At 41.8% G+C, this 27,448-nt stretch overlaps 1 protein-coding gene and 1 long non-coding RNA gene across 3 annotated transcripts in view; one reads left to right on the top strand and one right to left on the bottom strand.

The window, feature by feature from the left end:
- LOC108448158 overlaps positions 1 to 21,295 on the bottom strand; it is a 52,605-nt gene extending 31,310 nt beyond the window's left edge. Inside the window, exon 1 of one of the 2 annotated variants that reach the window (XR_001863953.1) lies at positions 20,994 to 21,295. This is a non-coding gene — a long non-coding RNA (uncharacterized LOC108448158). The remainder of the gene's footprint in view (positions 1 to 20,993) is intronic. The other variant, XR_001863952.1, reaches the window with a different exon arrangement.
- Positions 776 to 27,448, top strand: part of LOC103619698 (von Willebrand factor D and EGF domain-containing protein) — a 171,623-nt gene continuing 144,950 nt past the window's right edge. The window contains exon 1 of the mRNA XM_017740262.1: positions 776 to 969. Within this exon, the coding sequence (XP_017595751.1) occupies positions 873 to 969 (97 nt within the window). The 5' untranslated portion in view covers positions 776 to 872. The remainder of the gene's footprint in view (positions 970 to 27,448) is intronic.

Raw genomic sequence — 27,448 nt, forward strand, 5'->3', positions numbered from 1 at the left:
AAGAGGCATACACGGTTAGAAGGGGAAAAGGGATTTTACCTTGGTATTTATTTTTAAGGATCCTTAGGTGTACACGTCCAGGTCATATGCATCGAGATGCACCCCACCGAGTCTATCTCTGTGTCTCCTCCCAACACTGGGTATAACATTATAGGTTTTACTAATTAGCATATCTATCAAAGATTCCCCAATAAGAGGCTCAAGTGAGCCCCCCTCCCCAAGGAACCTTCCCCTGGATGGTTCTATCTTAGTTTACAGAATGTTCTCTGGAGAGGACCTTGGGGTCTGGGGCACACTGATCCCTGGCTACGAAGCCTCTAAGATGTTGAGTCTCTCAGCTTGACAAACAAGTCCAAGAATGTAGGCAAAAAGCACTGGGAATACAGAAGTTGTAAAAAAGGTATAACAGGGGTATAAAAGAAATGGCAAAAATCTTCATGGCATCAGCCTGCCTCAAACCCCTGAGGAGCAGGCATGTTTGCACCCCTAATTGCTGTGGGATCACCTCCCACCAGCGGGGCACAGGCTGTCCTGGCGCTCGGTGTGTGCGGCCGTGGCACCGGGCGTGCAAATCCCGCAGCTGCGGCTGCAGCAGCTGCAGGGACACGTGTGCTCTGTGTGTGTGGGTGGGAGGGGGAGTGTGGGGTGTGTGTGGCTGGAGGGCTTCCCTCCTGGAAATTCTGGGATTAATGACACATTAAGCCCCTCTCCAAGAGAGTGGACTGAAAAGAACGAAAGAAAGGGTAAAAAAAAAAAAAAAATAATAATTGAAACAGGCAGGCGGGCTGATGGCTTTTCCTGCAAAGTTTAGGACTTCAAAAGCTAACTTGTAAGCAACTGCAGATGCATGGATAAAAGCTGTCTTGGACACTATGCAGCAGCCCTTTCCTTTCCATCAGTATCTCCAACTTGTTGCCTACCTCTGTTGGATTCCCTTGCTGGCCATTAGCACTGAGTCAGCGACATTAGGTAAGGATTTTGTGCTTTTTAATTACATGATGGTCGTTTGGGGGATAGAGTTCATGTGTATTTGAAACTGAGATGATCTTGTTTACGTTTACTTTTGAATGTGGGTTAGAGTGACAGAGGGCTATTATTAGAGAGTCTCCAAAGTAGGATGGAAGTAAGGTTAAAATAAACAACTAAAGTAATGAAGAAGGTCACAGTGAAAGCCAAGCACACAGCACATGATGTATATTGATCATTACAGGACATTCCCTCTCCTTTGTTACTTATTTTTTAATAAAAACCTGTGAAAATTCTTACTTCCTACTAGAAAAAAAAAAGTCAAATGATTTAAAGAATATACATAACATTTTCCCATAAATGGAATGTATGAAACGGACCATAAAAGAAAAAAAGGCTTTAAAATAACATTCTATTCCTCTAGGAAAGAATTATACACACCATATATCAGAGAAACATTGTAGATTAGTTAATTACACATATAATAATCATACACAGCTATAAAGCCTCTGGCAATAAAAAGTTCTTGAGTAATTTCTCCGCTACTGTACACATTAAATGTAAGTCTTGTTTCACTGTAGCAGAGAGTTCGAAAGGGGCATAGATTTTACATATGTGGCTTGTTTATACAACTTTATTAATTGAACACAGGAATACATTGAAAAGCATGTGAGACATTATTCAACTAGTGAAAACTGAGTTAATAAAAGAAACCGAGAAAAGCAGCCTGACAAGAGTGTAGTGCTGAGAGTAATTATGGATTCAGCTTCGGCAAACTCTGCAGAGGCACTCCCCTTTAAAGAAAATGGGCTGTAATATTTTACAAAATTTAATCCTGGTAGAGTTCCAACTGGTCTTGACAGTGACTGTCAGCCACCACTCATTAGCTCTATGAAGATAAAACAATTTAGAGCCCTCTTCACTTGAATATCAAAGGGTCACCCAGAAAGTTTTGCAGGACTAACCACAAAGAAAATGACCTTATCGCCTTTATCTTCAAACAATGCCTTTAATTTCTGAAACCTTTTGAAGGGTTGCCAGTTTTATGGAGTGTAGCAGCTACTTATCTGATAGAACAAGCTTTTCATCAGGGGGAAACGACCTTTTAACTCCTAGTAACTGAGTAACTGTATTTGCCACTGTATTTTTCCTACTGAAGGTAATATGTATAGACATACTTATTAAACTGGGAACACAAAACAAGAATTAAGTATTGTGCTGTCTCTTAGGTGATGCAGAAGGATTCATAAGGGTTGTTGTGGGGTTTTTTCATAGAGTGAACTTGAAGTAAATGAAACTGCTCAAAAAAATTAACATTCTGACAGATTGTGTTGTGACATTACAAGGATCCTAACAGAGCCATATGCTGTTTACTTTTGTACTCTAACAAACCTACTAATCCCATAAGAATTTAATGGTGAATAAGGAAGATCTGACCAAAGAGCTCTTCACAGATCCCTTGTTAAAAGAGAGAAGATGAAAAAGCCCTTTAAAGAACAAGGAAGAACTTTATCATCTTCTGCAGTCTTATTTTAGGTAATGAAGCTCCCAGTGACTGAGGGAATTCTCAATATTTGGGGTTTTTACATCATTTCCCGTGACTGAGGAACACAAAAGGGTTACCAACAATACCCATAGCCTGTCTCTGGTACCAGACTAAGTAAAGTATCAGGGACAAAAGCAACTCAGTGAATCACGGATGTGGGAGGGCTGACACAACACAGAGCCTGTCAGACTTTTCTCAGATGAAATTCTGTAAATAAGTCAATCAAAAGGAAAAAGACAATAGATTTTTTACAGTGGTATTTTAAAGAAAAACATTTACCTTTAAATAGATAACATCACCAGCGAGATGGAATTTTTTCCCATCCCCTCTGGAATCTTTCATAATGTACAACTGAGAAAGTTTTTAATTTGGATATGAGTTTGCTGCAAAGGCACCCTTGAAGCTCACGAAATCCACTGGGGTTTCACTGCAAGGTGTTACATATGTAGTAAACTCAGATACAGTTGTTTGCAAATTCACTCCTGTGGGTTTCCCTCAACTCTGAAACACATAAGGAAAAATTTGAGCATATCCAGAGGCGAGGAAAGAGAAGAGAGAGGATGGTGTCAGGGGAAGGTGAGGCGCCTACAGCCAGCGTGGAAAGATGGTGTGTTTTCCAACAACCCAAGGGGTCTAATTTGATTTCAGAAGTGGAAATAATCTACCATGGCAAAAATCACTCAGTATGTCTTGCAATTATATGAGCCCTGGCCTTGCTTTCCACAGAAGAATGAAATGAAAATCAGAGTATCTAATTTGCTTTGTGTTCTAACCACAAGCAACCCATGATCTCACTGTGAGCTTCTGCTGTAAAACCCAAGTGCTCTGGACTGTCCATGCTGCAAGCAAAAATCTGCTGGAGTTGAGAAAACATTTCCCCATGAGTATTTCAAAAGGAATTACTCAAACTGTTCAGGACTTTTCCCATTTGCTTGAAGTATCTGCCACAGATAACAAACTCTCCCATCCCTTGGTCAGACCTCAAACATTCCACACAGATCCCCAGCAACCCCTGGAGCCCCAGGGCTTCTTCCACCCTCAGAGCCCCAAGCAAAGAGGGCTGTGACCACCCCAGGGAATCCCCAGGACGTGAAATCCCAGGCCTGGAAACAGCTTACAGGGATCAAGCTCTCAGGCCATGAGTGGGTTTGGTCAGACCATTCCCATACCTTTGGAAATAACCCTGGGATTAATCTGGCTCCATGGCTTTGCTCTGTGGAAAGCACAACAGGCATTTACACACAAACAATAACCCACTGAATGCTTTCCTATGGAAGTAGAGCCAAGGCTCCTGGCCATGACAAAGAAACAGTGACAACTCCTAAAGGGAGAGGAACAACCTTTACAGTGTGTTTCTCTCCCAGCATTATTTTTAATCATCAAAAGTCATTTACAGGCTAATATTTTATTTCCCTCGTATTAAATTTTGTCAATATCAAGTACCCCTATAGCCTCACTGTCTGGAATTATCACAGAATCACAGAAGACTTTGGGTTGGAAGGGACTTTAAAGATTTCCTAGTTCCACCTCCCCTGCTACAGGCAGGGATGCCACCCACCAGACCAGACCACTGGCCCAAATTAAGCCAGTTTGTATTTTTTAAACTAAGATTGAAATCTGAATTTATCGGATTTTGTGCTGTCAAAGGGAAGCAGGCTCTGTACAATGATTTCTGCTTGCTGATAACTTTTTTGTTCCACTCCTTTTTACTGGAAAGACAAAGGCTGTGCCACTTCAGGGAAAGCTCATTCATAAGGAAGGCAAAATCAGGCACTGGTGCAGTCCAGGGGTGAGGGAACCTCTTTCACCTTAGTTTTTGACTCCCCTGACCTGTACTGATATGTCACTATTGGATTTTAGGACTTCGAAATTTTCAGGGAAATAATTTTTTGCTCACGTATTTACCTTTTAATCTTCTGATGAAAATTACTGATCGTTTTCAAACTTATACAGGCTTAAAGATATGTTTGGTGTGAGAGGGCTGCCTTTCAGCTGCATCTCCCAAGGATTTGCCTATTTCCCACTGACCTGCCAAACGTGTAAGCTGTTTAAACCCCTTAACAGCTATTTACTACTCTGCACTGTGCTAAAATCGAGAATCAATTTATTAGACACTGCTCATAACAGTATAGGACATTCACAGCCAAAATGTTTCCTTTAATGGTCCAGTTCCTCAAAGTTATTTTGTCTCCGAATGCCAAATCTGAAGAAGTATTGTGCACATCCAACTTCCCTGGCAATCGATAGGAACCGCGAGGAGTCAAGACAAATCAGTGTTTGCTCCTAAACTGACAAGACAGATCACTGCAGAGAGGGAGCATCATCACTCTGCCTTACAGATGGGATGGGGACGTGAAGTGGCTCAAGGTCATGAGGAAAATCCTTTGGTGAGGCTCAGATCTGTACTGAGGCCTCAGGAGTCACAACACAGCCCCATTAGCTCTGGCACGGCTCAGAACTGGCACAAAAGCCAATATAGTAAATTGGGGTGCAATAAAAATGCTCAGCCTCTCACCATCTTCCCTGTAAACCCTGAAGTCAAATGGCCACACACAAACTCAAGGTGTTTCTGTACACAAAGTATTTCTGGTAGGTTTTAGACTGCTTAACGTGTTTTAGGTGGCCAGTACTTGAAATTCCCCCAAATTCCCTTTGTTTTCAATGAGAAATGATCCATTTACCTCCCAGAATGCTACAGGTACTTTATCATACAAATATAGTAGAAGAATAGAAGGAAAAGTCAACCCTGAATTAGCTTCATTAGAGACAGGATTTCTTTTCCAATTGTTCCTACCTCATCCTAGACCGCTTCTGTAGACTAAGAAGATAATTCTGGCTTTGGAAATGGCTCTTTCCTTCCAATACATTTCCTCTCCTTTCTTTGTGCCACAGGCTTGCTGCCTCAAAAGGCTGGGAGTATTGTGGAAGTACCATTTTGTTGATTTTTCACTGGGTTTGTACTGCACCTCTTTGAATTGTTTCCTGGCAGAAGTCCTGGCTGCCTTGAGGTTACTGATTTTGTCAAAAAATTTGTTTTCCTGGAAGATTTGTACTGACTTTTTTGCTACTTTCTTCCTGGATGAAGTGTCTTGGCACCTAACAGAGGGAAGTTTAGTGTTGGACATTGCCAGTCCACTGCAGAAATGGATATTGTCTTTAACACGGTTTGCAGCGTGTTGCTTGTTTAATGATTTTGGAGTTTTCTTCAAAGTAGTATATTTTACCTTCAGTTATGACCTTTATTAATGTCACCGTGGCAGCTACATTACGTGTTTTGCCTCAGGAAGAGATTATTTATAGTGAAATCTGAAAATACAAGGATTAGACTGAAGAATATTTTTATCTGCCTTTGAAACAGCAATAAAACCATGTGTTAGTGCATGCAATTGTTTGTACAGCTTTTCTGGGAAGAGTTTTTTACGTTAAGCTCTTAGGAGATTTACTTAATGAGAGTATGTACTCATTTGCCTCTTTCTGACACATCTTATTTTGATTATTCCAATGTCTATTACTTTGATTGCTGTGTTCACACTGCATGGCATCCACAGGGAGCCGCGAGGGAATATTCTACATACTGAAAGGGAGAAAAAAAAATTGATTGCCTAATATAGCTGAGGGATTGTAGTAGTCTGCTCTGCTCCTTTTGCTGGTTTTATATTAATTCATCGATTGAGAATGAGTTTGCTTATTCCCCCAATTTTTTTTTTTTTCCCACAAAGCAACTTCCAGGAGCTGGATAGCAAATTATCTACATACCACAATAATGTAATGCATCTCCTGTGGTAGCCGAAGTGTTTTACAACTCAACTGTCCCTTGGCAGCTTTGTGTGCTGACTGTTTCAGTAAATGCCCCCTCCTGCAGTATTTTCTAGTCATTTCAGTAGCTCCTGCCCTTCCCCCAAACTGGTGGATACCCCAACTTTTCCTCCTCCTCATGCTAATAAGAAGAGGCATAACATCCCCCAGCCTCCCTTTCTCTCCATTTTTTAAATGGCTGATCAATTTATGTTCAATTTGTCTCAGAAAGCAAAAGTCTCTGGAAAAAAAAGTAAATCTAGAGATGATACAAAGACAAGAGGGTTCTCAGAAGTTCCTGAATAGCTCTCTAATGAGTTTAATGGTAAATATGAAAAATGACTCGGGATCTGAACCAGATAATTCCTTTACAGAAAGGAGCCTGTCTTATGTCAACATTTTCTTCCTTCTCATCTCCATTTGAAATTGTATTTTGCTGATGTTTGACCATCATGCAAACTTTTCATGGAATTTTATCTCACTGATTTCCTACCAGTCTATATGAAGAGAAAAGGAAGGTAAAATTCAGTCAGTGGCTTATTTAACATCTAACCTCATGCTTTGTTACTCATAACTTAATAACTAAAAATTTCTTTAGAATTAGCATTATTAGACTTCCCTGTATCCATTAGATGTGTTATTTGTTGATCTGGTCCAGGTATCAGCACGGACCAATTCACAAACTTGTTTCAGAGATTACTTTAATCTTCTTTGTCCCTTTCCTCCAACTATTTACTTTGTAATCAACCATGGGCTTGCTGTAAAACTAGTTGTGTGTGACTCAGCCTCCCTCAACAACACAGCACAGATACTTTGATTCATTCAGGCTGCCTTATCATCAGCTCTGTTATTTTCTTAATGGACTAGAGGAAAAAAAAATATAAAAATTCACAGAGCTATTTGATCTGTTTTTCTATTAGATGTTAAGATTAAAGCCAGAAAAAAAAAAAATACATAAGCAGGGTGAAATCTATTTAATTACTTAATTTTCTTTTGCAAGAAATCCAAGGAAAATGAGGAAGAGGCTATTCCCTACCCCGCTGTACCTGCAACTCACGCTTCAAATGCTAAAGTACATGGACATTTGATTTTCTGAATGTGTATAAAGCAGAAGAAAGGTCAAAGAAATCTATCCTTTTCCCTTAGCTAGCCCAGAACCATCCCAGAAGTTTTTTCCTCCAACAGAGCCTTTTGAGTGCCAGTGGACTCAGACACCCACACCCCATTAATTTTCTGAAGCATTTGGGCTTCTTTTTTCCTATAATATCATTTTAAAATCTCACTCATAATTGTTTAATATTAAGATCCTCCAGTTTCAGATAATTTTCAGTCTTTTGCCAGGTTTGGTTGTTTCAATTGATCATCCAACAGAAATGTGAAAGCAGATCGCAGCATTCCCCGTCTGGAGCAAAGATGCATTTGGTTCATCCTCCCCTCCCGGGGTGCAGGTCCTGTTCAGGGACAGGACCTGCCCTGTCACCACCTGTGGGTTCAACATCTGCCCAGACAGAGCAGACAGGACTCGTTTGTGCCCCTCAGTACATCCCTCCCTGCACAGCACCAGCACGGTCCTGCCCTCTCACACACCTCAGAGGAAGGCAGCTTTGGTGCTCCTTTAAGGGGTCACAGCCAAAGACCACAAGCATGTGGAAGTTCAAGACTGAGGACAGCCTTGAATGTGCAGGGATGAGGTTTCACTGAATCCCTGTCCCTGGTGTGTGCTTGTGTGAGGGCATTAGGCTCAAAGGTACTGATGTACCACAAGACAGCTGGATCGGGGTTGCAGACGATCCCAGCACAACCCATACATCTCCCAGAAGAATTTTACAACTCTTATCTCCTCTGGACATGATTGCTGCCTTGCAGTACAAACAGCTCTGACATAAATGATAAATCTACTACCCACCCCAGCCCCTCTCTGCTTCTTCGCATCTCCCCAATAACTGATATCTTCATCATAAAACTCCCCCACAGTTATCCCTGCTGCTTCCTAATGTCTGTTATCCACTAAGATTTCTTGTTCTGTTTGCTATTACCTCTACTCTGCATGGGTGTGGAGACACTTCCTCTCTCTAATACACCTCTGACAATGCTATTCATCTGCTGTTTCCAAACAACTTCATCTTCTGGCTTAGATCTGAGCTTGCAGCTTTCTTCCTGAGAATACCAAGCACCCCCATTAGGCGCTGGAAGGATGTGAGGGGACCTAGAGACCTGTTCTTGGCCAGCCCCACACTGCTCCCAAGGGCCCTGGCACAGAAACACTCACAAGGGGAAAAATCTGTGCTGAAAGAAGGCAGAAGCTTCTTCACCATGGAGAAAAAATGGTGGCAGAGACCCTAAATACCTGTGTCCATGATGATTAGTTGGAAAACAAGCAGTTCTGGAAACAGAAAATCTGGGGTTTGTGGTAGCATCAGGTTTTATTTTTTTTAAGACCCTTAGCAGACAACTTTATGTTGTTTTCATTGGGGATAAATTGAGTATAAAACTAAAACACTGCAATCCCTAAAAAGGTGGCACAGGAGGCCACGTGGGGACCTAAGCACAGGAAACAACATTTTGGCCCCCACAGTTATCCCTGCTTCATGTGATTATCACAGCAATCAGTGCTGCAGAAATGCTGTGAGAAAAATCAGGGTCACAAAAATACACCTCACAAATCCACCCATTAAGGGGGGGGTTTGCCTCTGAATTCCATCACCTCTGTTGTAGCCCAACTCCTCCCTCTGATTATCTGCACAACACCTTACAGGTTATCTGACTTCCCAGAGATATCCTGCTCCAACTGCTGTTGGTCCACACAGACAGGCTCTCTTCTGTGGGATTGCTTTAACAACTGCAAACATTTAAAAATTTACTTTTCCACTGAGATATAACCAGGAAAAGCCCGAAGTGTTAACTGATAGTCTGATATTTTGTTAATCACTACTGACAGGAAAGATGCTGTGGTTTAGGATACAGGAACTGGATCAATCTCTTGTGTCACAGACAGGTGCCCTCAGAACTGCTCCATCGATTATGCCAGAGAGAATATCTTATCTGAACAGCTTCACTTTCCATTAGTAACTAAATACATCTTGAAATAAGGGCTTTGGTGTACCCATGTGCTCAGTAGAGGTATAAATACCTGTGATGGACAGCAGCTTCAGTCATCCTATGGCATAATGCATATATGCTATTTACAAAAAACAATAATAAAGCAATTCCAGTACAGTTAGATGAGTAGGTAGACTAACCATCAATTGATCAATACACATTATTTTGATCAAAACCTTATGCCCAAGTGCATGAGCCTCCAAATTCCTCCCTTCCTAACACAAAGCCTGTACAACAAAGGAATTTGCATTCAAATTTCTAGGAAAAGTTTCATTAACAGCTTATAAAATAAACAACACTCAAAATTCCTGACCAGCTCTAACCAAAGCATCCTTTTTTTTTTTTTTTTAGAAGAATGAATAAGCAAAAAGTTGCAATAAATAAATTTCAATATTAGTAATGATACTTGTTTGTGAGTCCCCAGCAATGCAGAAAAGAGTGATTTATGTTCATGTGTGCTTGGGAAGCAATGCTTCAACACACCAATTTTCAACTTTTTTTTTTTTTTTTTTTAAATCAAAGGTCCTTTTCTGCCAAAAGAAAGCCATGGAGTGCCCTGTATCCCTTATTGTTTAATGCTTAAGGGAAGGCATAAAGCAACTAGATATTTTGCATAAAGAAAAAAGGATAAAGTGAACTTAATTTCTGCTTTACAAAGTGCATCATTTTGCTAAAGGCACAGGACTCCTCAGTTTGGGAGGATCTGGAAGGGCCCTGGAGCTGAGGCAGCAGGGCACACAGCAGACAGGGATATATTGGAGTAAACTGTGTGAAGGGCTGGGGGCTGCTGGGTTATTTGTTACATGAACTGAATTCTGACATCTTTAGAGCCCTCATAACTGAAATAATATTTCAGCCTATCAGATATGCTTGGGAACACCCATTCTCTAATATCAGAGGCTCTGAGCAAGGGCAATCTATTCCCTGCATCCAGAGCAGGCAGCTGTGGATTACAGAGGCTGTTCTTGATCTTGCTCTGTATTCATATCCAATAACTTCTTCAAGGCCACGAGCTTATTCCTGCTCTTTAAAGCCACCTTAATTTCCTAAAGTGTTGCCTAGCACTAAAGTGCTCTGTTAAGCTGCTGCCATGTTTTTCCATTCTGGTAGAAATTATTGTTCTATATAGTTTGATTTTAAGAGTGCCTCCTGGCATCCATTTGGGGAAAAGGCACTACATAAAAGCAAAATCAATACAAGGGACAGTTATATTTCCTGAGCTTTTTCATTAGCTATAAAATATACACATTCAAGGAGGGAGGAGGAAAGAATGTCATTTCTACCCAAACTGAAGGAGGACAAGACAAAGCATGGGAGAACTTGCATAAATGTTCATTGATGGGAGCACAGACCTTTGCTGGGCAGAGGCAGATCTCTGCTCTCACTACATCCAAACACGCCTACAGACACTGGCCTCTCCTGTGACAGGCATTGAGCCACTGGAAAAATGCAGAAATAGATGTATTTTGAAAAGTGATGGATCTCTTGACTTGTCCTCTGTTTTTACAAAAGCCAAACTGACCACTGGCTGAATATTCACAGGTAAACTTTGTTCAGCACTAAGAATTTGGCTTGGCACTATTTTATTGTTCTTTTCTTCATTCTTTCTCAAATCCCCACTGATCTCCACCCATGTTATCTTTGCTTTTTTTTTCCCCAAAATATACCAAATATTCTTCTTTCTACCTGAGCAGACTGTCCTTGGATAAAGTCCTCATCACCTCATGAGATCTGTTTTCTAAGATTTGCAAGCAAAGAGCTGGAAAAAATTCTGAAAAGATGTAATCTGTATTTCTACAATTTTGAACTTAAAGATATTGCAGTAAGTTTTTATCAGAACCAAATCATTGCTGCTTTGTTAAAGCCCAGCTGTAAAATTGAAATTCAGACTGCTAAATTAGCCAGTGTTCTGACACAGGTTACCAAACCAGAAAGGCAAACATCTTCTTTTAGCCTGGAGTAAAATTTCAAATCACAGTATCTATTCAGTATCAGCATGCAATTATGGGAGGGAGGAATTGCACACAAGCTTCTTTTTTCCCCCCTCTGTTTTAATACAGGCCTTCTATAATGGCATTTTCATTAGCAGGAAATACCTGTTGACTGTAGAAAAATAATTTGTCTTGCTTTTTGAAAACTAAATTACCCTCTCTAAAAGATTAATTGAGAAATACTGTATAAATTCATAAGCATTCCAGGTTAAATAACGAAGTTTCCCTTCTTTCTGGTGACCCCTAGTGATGTATTTTGTGAGAGAGTTCAAGAGTAAACACAACAAGTTATTTATTCCTGAAACACAGATAAGGCATCTGGGAGATTTTATCCGTGTGATTTTGCCACTAGCCCAGAATTCAGGGAACTGGAAAATAAAGGCCCAGAAAACTTATCAGTGTGTGAGTGTTGATTTGAAACCCAAGAGAAGCTGTGGAGGAACGTGAGCTGGAAGTAACAGACAGCATTTGTAGGACAGCCACTGCCTAAAACCAGTCTCTTGGGTTTAAGATACCATTTACATGACACGCTTATGTCATCAAGAAGCTTTAAACATCTCTCCCCATGTTTGTCTTTTTTTCTCAGTTTTGTTCTTTAAAGAAACTCCCATCCTGTTATGGCTGCTCTCAGGGCTCTCAGTGAGGTAAGATAGTGGAGCAAAAAAGAATTGGGCTGCAAAACCAGGGGAAAAAAGCAGAATTTCATTTTTATTATCAAAGATATCTGATACAGAGATCAAAACTTGTTTCAAGCCCCTTTCATGAGGGTGCATCAGAAGGATGCCTCTCTCCCTGTTTGCCCGACCATTCTATTCCATGTCTGTGAGGCAGAGCTGGCTGAACATGTAAATCCAGCATGAGAGAGAGCTCCTTGCTGTGCACACGCTGCTCCATTCCAGGGAGGGGCTGGATGAGAGAGCAGGAGCCTCCAGCCAGCTCTGCCCTGCTCCTGCACTCTCACTCTGTGGCCCATACAAATAAGAGACATTCCTATGCCCGAGTCATTCTGCTTCAGCCGAGGATTGTAAGGGCAGCTTCAGCAAGAGGTTTTGGTGCTGTTGCGCTTCCTATCCCTATCCAAGGACTCTGCTTCCTTCCTGCCCTGCCCAGAGCCTGCCTCATCCCACCTACTCAGCTTCTGTTCGTTCTCCAGCTCCTGCTCAGTCTTTTCCTTGGAGATTTTGTCTCTCCCAGAACCCTTGTTCCAGGGGAAAGGGCTAGGAAAGCATTTCTTGCTTCATCTCTAATGACAACAAGATAGAACTTTACATTTTTAGCAGTTCTTTTGCATGTCTCAGCACCCTGCTCAAACAACTGAGTCTTGGTTTGATACCAGATGAAAATGGAAGAGTGTGGCTAATTTCAAACTCCTGTTACGACCCCTGCAATACCACGTTAAATTCAAGGCTGTTGGTCCTGTCCAGCTCCGCTGATTTTCACTGGGAACAGAACAGCCATACAGTGAGCAGAGTTTGGCTCATTTTTGCATTGTAACAGCTGTCCTCAAACTCATTTTCATTAAAAAACATTGAGACCAGCCTTACATGTCACAGATTCCCCTTTGCATAGTTTTACATTTTTTCTCCTAAATCAAACTATTGAAAAAATAACATTCATCATCTTAATATTTGTATTACTAATGCAAAGGAAGGCAAGAAAATTTCCCTTCTGTTTTTATAGCGGAAAATTTATTGCAGCTTGCCAGGATCTGGAGTGATTAAGTCATTTTAAAGACATTTCTGTCTTCTGAAGTTTTATATTTGGTTAAAGAACACGTTTTGATTTTGTATGTGACAATATTTCTTCACTGTAATACAAATATTGCTGTCCTTCCCCAATGGGTCACAATGAAGTCAATAAAATATGCACAGAAGAAATGCAAGCAGCATTTGGCTCAATATAAAGATTGATAATGTAAGCACCTAAAAAAAAGTACTTTTTATCATCATAAGTCTCTCCTGGTTTTTTATAGTTTTCAGTGAGCAAAACAATCCATCATACTTGAACTTCATCCACATTCCTGGAGCCAACATTTAGTAAAAGTCAATTTTTAATTATGATATTTTTATAAAACTCACAATTTATTTCCTGGTTTTATAAAACACTTTAAACACCAAGTCATCAATATAAATTATGTAAATCTCGAGGGACTCCAAATTCATTAATCTGGCTGGATTTCACAGCAAAGCAGAATACAGCACAATAGCCTGGCTCTCCCTCCCATACCCCAGAGCAGCAAAGATGGGTATAGCAGCAAGGCACAGTGGGAAATCCCCATTTTGCTTTACAGCAGTGGGATTTTTAACCTTTTAAACAAAATGCCCATTATGCTTAGAATACCTGTTGCACTCTCACACTTGGGGCCAAAGGAAAATGGGTCTTTTAACTGTGAAAGGAGAACAAAGGTTCCCATCTACAGTATTGCACAAAGAGCGATGAACCCCTACTGCAACATACCGAGCTTTACAGTCAGCCTGTCCGTGACCCTGTGGCTATCCCATTCCTACAGAAAACCACAGCCAATGCTGCTGGCAGCAGAAGGAAATCTGCCCAGGAGCAGCAGAGGCCCTTTGGGAGCAGTGGTCCCGTGCTGATTTCCAGCCTGATTTTCTGCTTTGAAGGGAAACCAAAAAAAAGTCTCTCGTGCCAAGCCCCTTCCCCATGGCCTTTCACTGCTACAGCCCAAAGGCTGCAGAGCTGCTGGAATGGTCTTTGCCCAACCTGTGTGAAGCACAAACTCTCCTTTCTCCTTCCCATCTCTCGTTGCTGCTCCTTTCTCAGGGTCCCCCCAGCCAGGGACTCCAGCACTCTGATCTCTCCACACCCAGCACCTGCTCCTCTCAGTTAAGCCAGCTTGTCTGTGCCTCCTTTAAAACCTTTTTTTTTTGTTTTCCAGTTGTTCTCCCTTTTGGTGGCTACCTCAGTCCTTCCTTGTTTTCCAGTAGTTCTCCCTTTTGGTGGCTACCTCAGTCCTTCCCAGCTGCTATCTCTTTAGGCACAGCTGTGCTGGCTCCATCCCCATCTGCTGGTAGCAGCCTTCCCTTCCCTTCCTTTGTGTGCCTGGACATCACCCATCACTCCATCCTTCTGGAGCTGATGCTGTTAAAGCAGCATTGAACTACAGAAAGGATAAGAACACAGCACAGGAATGAATAAGGATTATTTTTGCTCAGGCACAGGAGAGAGAATCACAGGATTTAGCCTGTATTCTTTAATAAAAAGAGTGTTTTGTGTGTCTCTATTTTTTTTTTCTTTTAAAAGTAGGATGTGGTTATTGTCTGGGGCTCAGCCTAGAGGAACTAACATCACCCACATTCCTGTAGACCAAAGGGAAGAGGAACTTTTAGAAGGCAGAGCATCCTGGATGTTAGGCCTTTCCAGCTTCTCTTGCTTTCAGTGCCTTTTCTTTCACTGTGTGAAAGTCTGTGCCGGAGACCAGCAGGTGAGAAGGAGCAACTGCAGCATCTGAGGATGTTTGTTAAAATGTAGCTGTAGAGTAGAGCATGAAAAAAAAAAATAAATCCAATGGCTTTTTTACCTTTCCTAGGGGACAATTCCCACACACTCCATTCTTTTTTCAGCACTTGAAACAGCTTCTCTTCCTGTTTACAGAGTAAGATATACAGTCTGTGCTTCAGTTCATATCTTCTGAGCTTCAGATGCTCTTCTCCATATTAAAACATCTCACAGGCAAATGCATATCCTTATTTATACTTCTTATATTAACCCAGTTACGTGGTGGCCATAAAATTCCATAATAAGAAATAAGAGCTCTCATTGCGCATTCACAAAGCCCTCCAAAGAACAGAGGAAGAACAGGCCATAAGTCTCATAAATCCAACTTAATTTATTCATAGTAAGAGTGTAAAAATCGTATCTTTTTATATTCCAGGATATTTATGATAAAATGGCGAATGTATAAACCTCCCCCAACAACAATAATTCAATAATTGATGATAAAATAAAAAAATAGATAACAGGTTTCAAAATTCTTGCATCAGAAGAGTGAAATATTGTAAACAGTAACATGGCTTGTAGGCGTTCAACCAAATCTGCCGTGGGTGAGGGCAAGAATATAATTTCAAAACTTCCAGAGCCCTCTGATCCCCTGATCCAGGATCTTCTGCTTCACTGCTTCAGTGTCTGCAGTAATATGCAGACATTTTCCTTTCATCAAATATACCCAAGTAACCTAGGGAAGAGATTCTATGCATCATGCCCACTTTTGGTCTCCAGAAAGTCTTTCAGGCATTATATCCACAAGAGAAAAAGGGTGGTAGGAGAGACCTGTCTGCCCACTCAGTGTGGCTGGGGGGCTCTCTTTTTTTTTTTTTTTTTTTTTTTTTTTGCCTTCAACACAGAGGACTTGTTTTGGTCACACCCATGTTCTGAGAAGAGAGACAAAAGAGAGGGTTTGGCAAATGCCACCACACAGAGCTCCCTCAGTGACATGATAAAAGCACCTCCTGAACCAACCATGCCATGGCTCTTGCTCAGTCCAAGTCCCTTGCAATAGAGGCAAGGGACAAATCCATCTTGGAAAAAAGATATTTTGCTCCAATCACCTGGATCTTTACCTTTCCAGAGGTACAAATTCCCTATTTTCCACCTCAAATATGTTCACAGATGTTGCACTTAAAGCAGATGTTTTCACAACGTTCTCCCTTCAGCCCAGAGTTCCCCTCCCTGCTATGCACATATCAGCAACACAAAATGCATCCTCATTTTCCCTTTTGCTGGGCTAAGCAAATTAATTTCAACCTATACTTTAAAAGCAAGCTCTTCATTCTCCTGATTATCCTAATAGCCTTTCCCACTGCTTGTGCAAATCAGAACAAGCAGGCAGGGATCCAAATGAGCTCTGTACAGTGGCACTAATTCAACTGTTGCTCTACTGTATTTCCAGCACTGAAAGCAGCTTTTCACATCGAGGTGGAAACAGTCACCTTGTGATCAGATAGCATATCCTCCTTTTATTGACCCAATTCCATTGTTCATTCTCAGCCTTGCTAATGTACTGCTCTGCCCTGGAAGCGTTCAAGGCTCATTTGTATGTGAACAGGACTTTAAAGGGTTTTTGGAGATGATTCTAGATAACAGTGTATGAGACATGTGCCTGCTCAATTCAATGGTATTTGCTAGAGGAAGGAGGTAAATGAATGTGCAGCAACAAAGGAAATTCTGTGACTCAGCTAGAAAGGCAAAAAGCAGGAATCCAGTAAATATCAGCCTTTAAGGATAATAGCTTTCACTGTTCAGCTATTCTTCACAGGTTCCTTATCTAAAGCCTCTGTGGCACTCACTGAAGAGAGAAAATTCCGACCAGGGAGCCTCACAGGAGAAAGGGATGTACACTCTGAGCCCACTTTTCAACCACTTAACAATTATGAATGCTTTTTGTTGATCATTTAGACTAGAAATCCATCCAACAGGACTTTCCTACCTGGAAGGAAGGTTCTGATTTACAGTGTTTCTGCTTATAGAACCTATTTCTCCTGCTTAAGATTGTTCAAGTGTATGTCAAGGTCAATTTCCTGTCAGGGGCCAACAACGCAAAATTCGTGCTTGCGTGATTTTGTGTGATTATGAAATCCTCTTGCTGCTCTCAGAAACCGCAGCACGAGCAATCATTCCTGAAAATGCTTTGTTCTTCCCCATTTAAGTTGCTGTGAAACACTCCACAAAACGTAAATGCAAATGCAGCTCCTCCCGCTTCCTGCCAGACAGCAGCTTACAAAACTGATGGGGAATCTCTTCACAGCTCTGCTTTATTTTAGTCTTCACCCCCGCCCCACAGGCATCCTGGTGAGTCTGTCTTTCTCTGGGAAAGATAAGATATCCTGCCTGCCTTGTTAAAAGTCAGCTTAGGGAGCGACACAGGGCACCACCAAAGCCTGTGTAGTTTGCCTGCCTCCACCTCCCAGAAGTACACACCATCTACACATCCAGGAGGGACCAATCCTCCCCTTTTCTTCATAGTCACAGAGGGGGTTTATGACAGCAGGAGGTGCTACCTGGGGCTTGAAGCAGCAGGACAACAACCTCATAGCCTGGATAGCCTCGGAGGCCACCACAGTCTCTTGTCCCTTGCTGCGTACAAAAGCCAGCAAAGTCAGACAAAATATAGACATGTTGAAATAAAAACACTTTTTCCTAGAGTGAATTAGATAGTAATTTTATCCAAGACCTGTAGGAGAAGATTACTTATTGCTGTCTGGTGTCTGCAGAGAGCAACAGTTTCATCTTAATGATGCTCTGGCATTCACACTTCAGTCCTCAGCAAGCACTCACAATTAACATAAAAAGGGTGCTACTTATGCATTAGTTTCTGTATTTGACTTGAAGAAGCAGATGAATAAAGCTAAATAAATGTGAACTGCTAGACCATGGGACTTAATATGGTTTTGGAAACAGGAGATGGAAGTTTTAATTGCAGACAGAAAGATTTTGAGATCATTGAGATCGCTTCCATCTGACACTAATGGCTGTGGTTTCCCAAATCAAACCCCAGAATTTACAGCCAGGCTCAGCACCCACTTTGCTTAGATCCTTTTTTACAAGCAGTAATGACCACTAATGAAACAGCCAAAAGCCCAGGTGGCTCTCCCACAAATTTACATTTCAGAGCCTCGAGACCTGATCCTGCAGCTGCCAGCTTCACCCTGGGAAAACCATTAGCAGCTGGCTTCACATCTAGAAAAAGAAAATGAAATATGTTGCATTTTCACAGCCATCAATCAGCAGACGCAGTGCCAGGAAAGCTTCATAATGATGTAGATATCACCAATTGACTTTGCAAAAAAAAAAAAAAAAAAGTACTTTTCAGGGGGAAAGCGTATGCAAAAAACCACAACAGATGATCTCAGCGTACACTTGTGTGTGTGGTGTGATCCCTTTTGTTTTTAGACAGGAGAGGATTGAGGTCAGAAAGCACCTCCCTTGCCAGAGGGACAGTGTTCACCTAAGGATGGCATCAGGAGGGCACATTTCGCTTCAGCCCTCAGCACCACCTCACTGGAGCCATGGCAGGGGGCTTGGCCCCAGCCCTACCTGATTAAATGAGCGTCTTTGCCCGCCCTGCTGAGCTTTCTATTATTTTGTGGAGAAGAAAGTCCTGAGAGCAGAAGACCTTAAAATGAAAAAGAGCTGGAACTTTAGAGTTGCACAATGATGCAAGTAAGCTCAGAAATAAATAAAAAAATATTGATGAGTAAAATGTCACTTTTGGCATTCAATTGGGTTTTTTTCTTAATGTTCTGCAAAATGGCTGAAAATTATCAGCAGCATCACTGCTCCTAAGTGTTGTATTTCCAAATGCTTTTATGCTTTTACCCCTTTTTATTACCTTTACTGTTTTCCTGAGAGAGACACAGAAATGTCTGGCATAGCTCAGGCTGTGAGCAATCCTTCTGTGAGAACTGAATGAAAACAGGCTGATAACAAGGGTGATTTCATTAAAAAGAGCTCAGCCCAGTGGCTGGTGACACGGGATGTTATTGAAATTATGCATGCAGAACTCCAGCACTGTCATATTGGTTTAGCTCATGTTCTCCATGGCACAGGAGAAAGTACCTTTGTCAGTTCAGTGGAGAAAGGTTGGAGATGATTGAGGTAAAACAGCAGGAGGAGACCAATGTGATTAAGTCACACAGGCAACTGCCCTTGTATAACACAGTAATGGAGGGGAAAGTAGAGGGCAAACTAAAATTAAGTCAAAAGGACACAGGAGACAGGCTACACATATAGGACATGGAGAGGATGTACACTGAGCTGATTTGTACAGCAGGCAGACTGCAAAATTTTCATGCCCTGTATTCAGATATCTCCTGTTAATATTGATGGGAACTCTGTACTAACTAGTGCTGGAATGGACAGTGTGTTTAGTGAACACACATGGAGAGAGGCATGTTTAATTAATTTTACAGTCGTGGGCAGAAAGGTCAGATGACAGCATGTGAGTAAAATCCCCAGCATCCAGATTGGACAAGAGAAGGAAAAAAAAGAAAAAGTACAAGGAAAAACAAAAAGTATTTGAGAGAAAAGCAAGGTCAAGTCTGGACTCGCTCTGGTGATTGTTCACACCTCTTCAACAGAAAATAAGGTCTTAATTTTGCTGCAGGTCACCAGCTAAGAATAGCCTTACTGCAGGAAATCTTGGTCACGTCAGAGACAAAATAGTCCACTTTAATTGGTTCCCTCTGGGTAGAACAGTGTAGATACAAGCCACAAAGCAGATGCTCACGTGAGACATGGGGCAAGCAGGGTGCCAGCACTGAAGACAGCAGCACTGCCTGGTACAATCAGACACTCATTACACACAGTGGAAATGTCTACAGATGTACAGATAGTCACTAAAAGTGTATTTATTATTCTGTCCTTTTCCAGTGGATAAGGAACAATGGAAGCACGGAACAGTAACAGATGCAAGTTACAATCCTAGGCAGGAGGGAAAAACCCAACTCCTTCCAAGGCGAGGAAGCACTCAGTGCCTTGAAGAACCTGACAGGACACTACCCAGCACCAGGGCAGAGCAAATATTTCCCTTTCCATCTACCAACACACAAAGTCACGGTGGGAAGTGCTCACCAGCCAGGAAACCCCAAAGCTGCAGCTGTTTGCACTGCTGCAATTTGCTCCTCGTGCCTGTAAATTGTGTCATCCAGCCTCTGTGGCACCACCATGCCCTGATTTCCTCAAGGACTGGTACTTCCTGCAGCTCTCAGGATAGATGACACTCCACTGCAGAGCACTGAGCCAGTATTTCATGTCACTCTTATTGTGAACACGTGGCTTTAATGCATATATTGCTCAAAGTAGCAAAACCCATCTTGGAAATGCCATTTATTTCCAGACAGGCTTTTCCTGTCTTTATTAAACTAACTGGGTGCTTAATTTACAGTCATTAATTTACTTTCATAGCCTTTGTGGGGTGAAGGCCAAATAATATCAATGTTAAAGGCAAAGGAAAGTAGTGCAGATCCATTAACAGGGAAGAAGAGCAGGTAATACAAAGGGAATACAAATGAATTCAAAGTCGTTTTTGCTTCATTTTTCTCAGACATTTCACTACCATCAGATATTTAGCAGTTTGTTTCAATATATTAATAAGAACACAATGCACAAAAAAGAGAGAAAAGACTAGAAATAGGTATCCCACCTTGAGTAAAAGACAAATCATTATTTGCATCAGAAGTTGCCTTCAAAAACAAACGCAGAACTTCTGACATCCAAAGGGCAAAAACAGAGGCAAAAATTCAGTGCTTAACAAGAAAAGGTGAAAAGAAAAGGATGGTTTGAGACCCTACAAACCAGCCAGACTGCCTTCCATGCAGGTTCCTAATGACTTGCAACTTGCAGTTACTAGGAAAAATTAAGAATAGAATTTGTTACTGAGTGTGGTGCACATAAAACACAGCAACTCATTAGACCTGTGCACATGGATCTGAGAGGCCACAGCCGGACTACTGTGGCTAATTTTGATCATCCCACTGAAATAAAGCTGGACAAATTAGAGGCAGTTCAGAAAGGGAGCTGCAATGCTTACAAGGGACCTGGAAATGTGACCTGAAAGGAAAGTGAAAAAGAAATAGGCTTACCTTAGAGAGGGAAGCACTGAAAGGGGCTGTGTTGATTCTTCTTACATACGAAGCAGAGAGGCAGCAGTTGGCTGTTCCTCATAGCCACAGATGGCAGCAAAAGAGAGAGACCAATCTGACCAACCCTGGAACACCCTTAGCCATGATTTAAGCAGTGAGAGACCTTGTCTGGGAGATCAATGTTCACAAAATTCCCTTCACCTAGAACTTGCATGTCTTAGCAACCTTAAATCCTCCCTCAGCAAACAGGGAAATAAGGTGGTTGGGAAAAGCTGGTGTGGATCATTAGGAGCCAATTGCACCATGTGAGCCAATTCTCTTCTCTTACAGCATTACTGGTCTAGTAAGAGGCAGGTGTGAGGTGTGGGGTATCCTGCCTTCACCAACATCTCCAGGACAACAAGTCAATGGTTAGAGAGACAGGGAAATGAGCCTGTGTGTCCCATGTGCTGGGCTGTCTGATCTCTGAACCCAGAGCTGCCCAAAGCAGAGCCAGGCACAGAACTGCTCTTCCCTTTCATGAAAAGCACAGAGACTTTTTTTTTTTCATTCTTTCACACTGAAATGAAACAAAGTTCCTTTGAAATATTTAGTAAAAGCACATAGAGAGGGAAAGGGAAAAAGATCCTCTTCTTCTCTCCTTTGCCCACACCCACCACCCCCTAGTAGCTATCACCCCAGAGATAGTGACATTAATTTGAGAAGTTTTGCTCAGGCAGACACAGAGCAGAGCCCAAGCCTCTCAGTTTGTGGTTTCTCATGTGCTTTGATTATGCCAAAGTGCAGAGCTTTCTCCCTTTTCTTTTCTCCCTTTTCCCCCTCCAGCAATTCTGTACTAAAAATCACACAACAAAAACTTCAATGGAGAAACACACTCTGTGAAAATCTCAGCTGTGGCGAGTCAACATTTTCCAACTGGAAAAAAAAAAAATCATCAGAAAGCTCACAGCCAGCTCCAACATCAAGATTTTGGAGGCAGCTACGCTTTAAGTGCCTCATATTTCTGCATATCAGGGTCATCAGTCAGGCACCCGGAAAACAAGGAGCACAGGAGTGATGATCACCTCTGACACGGCTGGAGTGACTTATCCAGCATGACACGGGCCCCTGTGGCAGCCCTATCCATCACCTCCTCGGGGCAGCATTCCTGGAGTCATTTTTTTCCTCCAAAACATCAATACCAGCTAACACTTTTTAAACACTGTCATCCATTTCAGTCAATCTTATTCTTCATAATTTCAGTTTCTTTCTGTTGGGATACTGGAGTGTATTTCATAGTGTGAAGTGTCAGGAGAACAACTGCGTCAAGGAACAACATCCTTTCCCTTGCCACTTATATTTGTTTGCTTGAGCAAGATGTACACATTCACCCCAGCAAGAGATTAACTGTTCTGATGCACCACCACAGCCTGAGTATCTCTTAGACATACTAAAACCCTCAACATTCAAAACCTCTGCATGACCAGAAATCAGATTTTTAGGTAGTTCTGCTACCTAGCCTTCTACTGCTTTTTTCTTCCTCCATAACACTGGATCACTTAGATAAGATCTTAATGGTGAGGCTACTGCTTGGCTAGGTTCTCCACGCCACTGCCTCAGCCTATTTATATGCAATAATCTCCCAAAGAGCTTATACTTTTCACTTTTATCAGCCAAAAAGCATACTGGAATTAACATATGGTATCTCACACTATTCACTTTCTACTGAATCCAAATACTCAGGGGCAAGTTGTTAGCAGGGAGTAAAACAAGCATGTGAAATCCGTGCCAAGCCCTAAACAGACAAGGGGGTGAACCAGCCCCCCTTGTTGAGCAACAGGGGACTTCTTGGAGTCCTCTCCTGAGAGGCACCTGCAGATATTCCCCCAGGGCAGCACTGGAGGCCCTGAGCAAATGAATTTGCAAAGTTCTTTAGGGAATTTCTGGGAGCTGCTCAGAGAGATAAGTCCTGTGTCTAAACAAGGCTCTCTGCTAAGAGCACACACCGGGCAATTTAGCATTCCTGAAGTTCACAGATCTTACCCCATGTGTGACAAACGGGACTGTGCAATCCCTGGGGTGTGTTGTTGGATGCAGGGGGATGAAACAACCTCCCGAAGTCGAAGTCGTTTCCTGCCCTGTTTGCTTTGATCTTCCATTGCAGTGCCCAAGTGTCCTGTAGGTCCTTGCTCCTGGCTGGGCTTGGACCTCAGGACAGCAGGGACCTGTTTTCCCCAGGGCATCCCCCTCTTCCTCCTCCTAGCAAGGTTTTCCCTTGAAGACAGGGATTTTTCCCCCCTGTCAGTGTAAGAGGTGCTAACTCAGCTGTAGTGTTAATTTTAGTTGGGCCAGAAGAAGTGATTAATTGGTCTGTTTATTCTCTTTAATCTTGACATTTTTTGTTAACAGGTCCAGCTTCTGCTCGATCTGGCAGAAAAGCATTGACTCGTACTTTAGTTATTATACATTTATATACACCTGTCTTTTAAAAAGGGTGAAAATCAGTCTCTTCTGCATATTTCATGTGCACATGCCTATGATCACATGTTAGTTCTTTACATCCCACCCTCGGGGAAAGGAGATTTAGCTCAATGACTATTTGCAGAGGCTTTTGCAAAGAGCTGGACTGTCATTTCTCATGGAATCGCAGCCAAAATAACCTGCTGTTGTAAGAAATCTTGGACTTTGGTGATGCAAAAATACTGTAAATTATTATTTCAAATAAGACTTAATCTGTATAAAAATCTGTGTCATTCTTGGCATGAAGTCTATATCCTAAGAAAAGGTTTGCCTTGAAAGAGAAAAGGTAATTTTTCCTACCTTAGAAGAGGATTTTAAATGACGGGACACATTCCAAGAACAGGTCTGAGAAGAAAATATGAAGACTGCAATCCTATGATCAGAGTGATAATGTTTTTGGTCCCTGATTAAAGAGAAAAATTCCACTTTGATGTGCTCTCTTCAGTCAGGAGTCAGAATGAATAAGCAACAAGTATCAAGAAATGAGCTTGAGAGAAATACAGAAATTAACTGGTTCACGTGGCCACCTGCAGTCAGACCTGCCCTGCATTACCCATCTCAGCGACTGAGACCCTGATGCCAGATCAGATTGGCTGGCAAGATGAACAAATTTTCATCATCACCATGAAGAATTGCAACCCAAAAATGTCCAAAATTGTAGTAAGGGCAGGCAGCTGTCTCTCAGGGTGGATGAAGACTCAGTCTTGCTGTTGAAGAAATACGTAAAAATCTTGCAGGAGTATCTAGGGGAGGTATTCATTTGGCTGGTTGATCACTACTGTATGGGAGATCAATTAGAATTGGACATCCTTGCTTGAGGTGATTTACATTTTGGACCTGGCTGTCCCACAGCCAGAATTTAAAAATTTTCAAAAATAAAAATATTTTACAAAAGAGCTTGTCCTACAGAGCAGTTCATGTGAATGAAGGAAATGGAGATAAGGAAAATAAAACACAGGGATAATGCTCCTTGGAGCAGACCAGTGCTGTGAGCATTCTTGGGAGTGTGTTTTGGGTTAACAGGGGGTTAAAATGGCATCAGCGACACTTTTCCCCACATCAGCAAGTTCTACCATAATTTCATTTTGAATCCCACAAGCTATTTAGCCTACAGAAAAATAGCTACATTTTTCTGAAAGTTTAATTTTTTTTCCTTTCAATGTCTTTGCAAATGAAATGCCTCGATACCTCTTGCTTCCAAGATGTTTAATTTTAGGTTGAAGAGGAGTTTAGCTTGAATTTCAATATTATCAATCATTCTTTGTGATTTTAAAGATTTTATTTCTCTGGAAAAATGGAAAGATTTTACTTTAGATTGAAATAAGTAACTTTTCCTCAGCGGACAAGTGAATTGCAAATCATCTACACACTAAATCTTCTGTGTGCTGGTAACATCTGTTCAACAGTTGCCTTTTTTCAAAATTTACAGCAGCACACCATGATAGCCATGTCTTTCTGTCCCTCCTACATACAATCTTTCACTTTCTGCTTTGCTCTGGGTGCTGTCTGTACTTACAATATTGCAGCAGAAAAATGTAGAACATTAGCATCTGTTAATCCTTTTATACCTCAAGCCTTCACATGTTTGTCCAATTCTGCTTTCATTGTGCCTTCATGTCTCTGGAATAGCCTCAAAATTCCAGATGCAGCAAAATAACCTAAAGTGTATCCAGGCCCTGTGGTGCTGCTGGAAGGATATTTTAGAATTGAGGTAATTCAGTGCTTTAAGTGTGTTTGCTGGATCCCTAGGAGCAAACTTTTACCCCACTTTGCAGGGATTTAGCCATTCAGATGATATTAATATCAAGCCATGCTGCTGAATCTACATGTTCTGTGAGGGAATAACCTAGATTTGAGTGCCTTGCTTTGCACCAGACGCTTATTTCAGCAAATAATAGAAAGGATGAAATGGAACTTGACTTGAGCCTACAGTGTTACTGTGGCATGACAGAGGAGGAATGAGAGGCTAAGGAATATCTAGCAAAGATCTTCACAGTAAATTTGGACCCTGGCTTTTCTTCCACACCACCTTTTAAGTCTTTGTGGGTTAAAAATAGAATCCCAGAGTGTCCTGAATTGGAAGTGGCCCACAAGGATCATTGAGGGAGAGTTGAGGGATCATCACAGAGAGTGGCAGTTCGTGGAAAAAGGGTAAGTTTGCTTAAATAATATGGGGTGAGAATAAGAGCCCAGAAAGGAGGCAGCAGAACACTTTGGTATTAGACCTGTGGTTTTCATCAAGAAATTATGCATTTTGTAAACAGAATTGAATATGCATCAGTGCAAAGAAAAATTCAAAGAGGGGAAACAGCACTGGAAGTTGGCAAAGTTAGAGTGTTCTTATTTATATTGAATAGTTAACAAAACTATAGAAAAGAGAGTGGTTTCAGTGGGAGGGGATCTGCCATGAAACGGCCAAATGCTCAGGCCACTGCCCCAGCACATGGCAGTCATGGTTTGAAGTCAGGGAAAATCAGCCAGCTCCAAATCTGCCCGTGAAGCTCAAACCCAGCAGAAAATGTCCCCAAATGCTCCTCTCACCTGTTTGTTTGCCTTCTGCTGGGCCTGTTGTGCAGTCTGTGCTCCAAACACACCCAATGCCTCTCGGAGCATTCCCACTGCTTGCAAGCACTTATACAACACAATTCATCACCCGGGCTAAGAAGGGTTAATGGGATCCTCCTTTCTGAAAGCAGAAGGACAAGCATTGTGGGGGCTACAAAAAGGGAAAGTGTTCTTGGCTGAGGTCACCAGTGGATAAAGGTGAACGGTGTAGGGGCTGCACAGCAGCGTGGGCACCACCACTCCTCAGTCTATCACAGGCAAACCCGCTTTTGTTCATGGGCTGACAGGGGAATTATCCAAACCCCGGGGTTAGAAACATCATCACAGTTCTGTGCTACCCCACCCACACTGAGGGTACAGTGGGAGGGGCAATAGCCACTCTTGCACACAGAACCACAGCTTGCTCCCACACTAGTTGCAGTTGTAGGTCCACGCCGTGGCTTTTTAAAGTGGCATTTGAAATTTTATGGGTAACTAAACCTTCTCTGAACTGGGTTAACTGTAGAAAATTACAGAAATAGAGCAGCCAGGACTTCCATGCCAAGTTTTAGTTATGTGTGCTTGTGCAGGGTATCAGCAGATGCCAGACAGATCTACCCATACAAACTCCCTGTTCTCCAACCAGCTCCTGGAACAGAATCAAAGAACCACAGAATCACAAAATCATTAAGATTGGCAAAACCCTCTAAGATGATCAAGTCCAACCTTTGGCCGAACACCACCTTTTCAACTAGACCAGAGCACTGAGTGCCACATCCAGTGATTTCTTGAACACTTCCACAGATGGTGAATCCACCACTTCCCTAGGAAGTCCATTCCAATGCTTAACAGTCTTTTCAGTGAATAAATTTTTCTGCTGTCCAGCCTGAACCTCCCCTGGCTCAGCCTGAGGTTACATCCTTTCATCATAAAACAACTCATAAAACACAACCCAGAAATGACCAAAGCCTGACACTCACCAGGTTTCACATAATCAAATTTTACAAGTTTCAAAAGCAACTCAGCAATGACTGCAAATTGCTAAAGAACAAAGTAGCAAATGATAAATTGATTGCCTGCTGTTTCTTTGTGCCCTAATTTGTGTTATGGCTTTCCAATCTGAAATTGCTCTACTAGATTTTTGCCAATTGTTTTTATTTCTAGCTCAAATTGCAAATGAAATGACTGTGGTAGCCTGACTGCATCAAGTCTAATGAAGAATTGATCAATTGTCATATTGTAGGGTTTTTCTGAACACTGGTTTCTGGCTGGCCTGTCTTCTTAGGATGAAAATTACAGTTATTAGCCAATTACCAACTAAGAATGCAAAATTGAGTCTTGTTTTGATAACAGAAAGATGGAAGAAAACCTGAAATACTGCCTGTCTGCCTATAATCACCTTGTTTTACCTA

The sequence above is a fragment of the Corvus brachyrhynchos genome, unplaced genomic scaffold (genome assembly GCF_000691975.1).
Source record: "Corvus brachyrhynchos isolate BGI_N302 unplaced genomic scaffold, ASM69197v1 scaffold126, whole genome shotgun sequence".
NCBI classification, from domain to species: Eukaryota; Metazoa; Chordata; class Aves; order Passeriformes; family Corvidae; genus Corvus; species Corvus brachyrhynchos.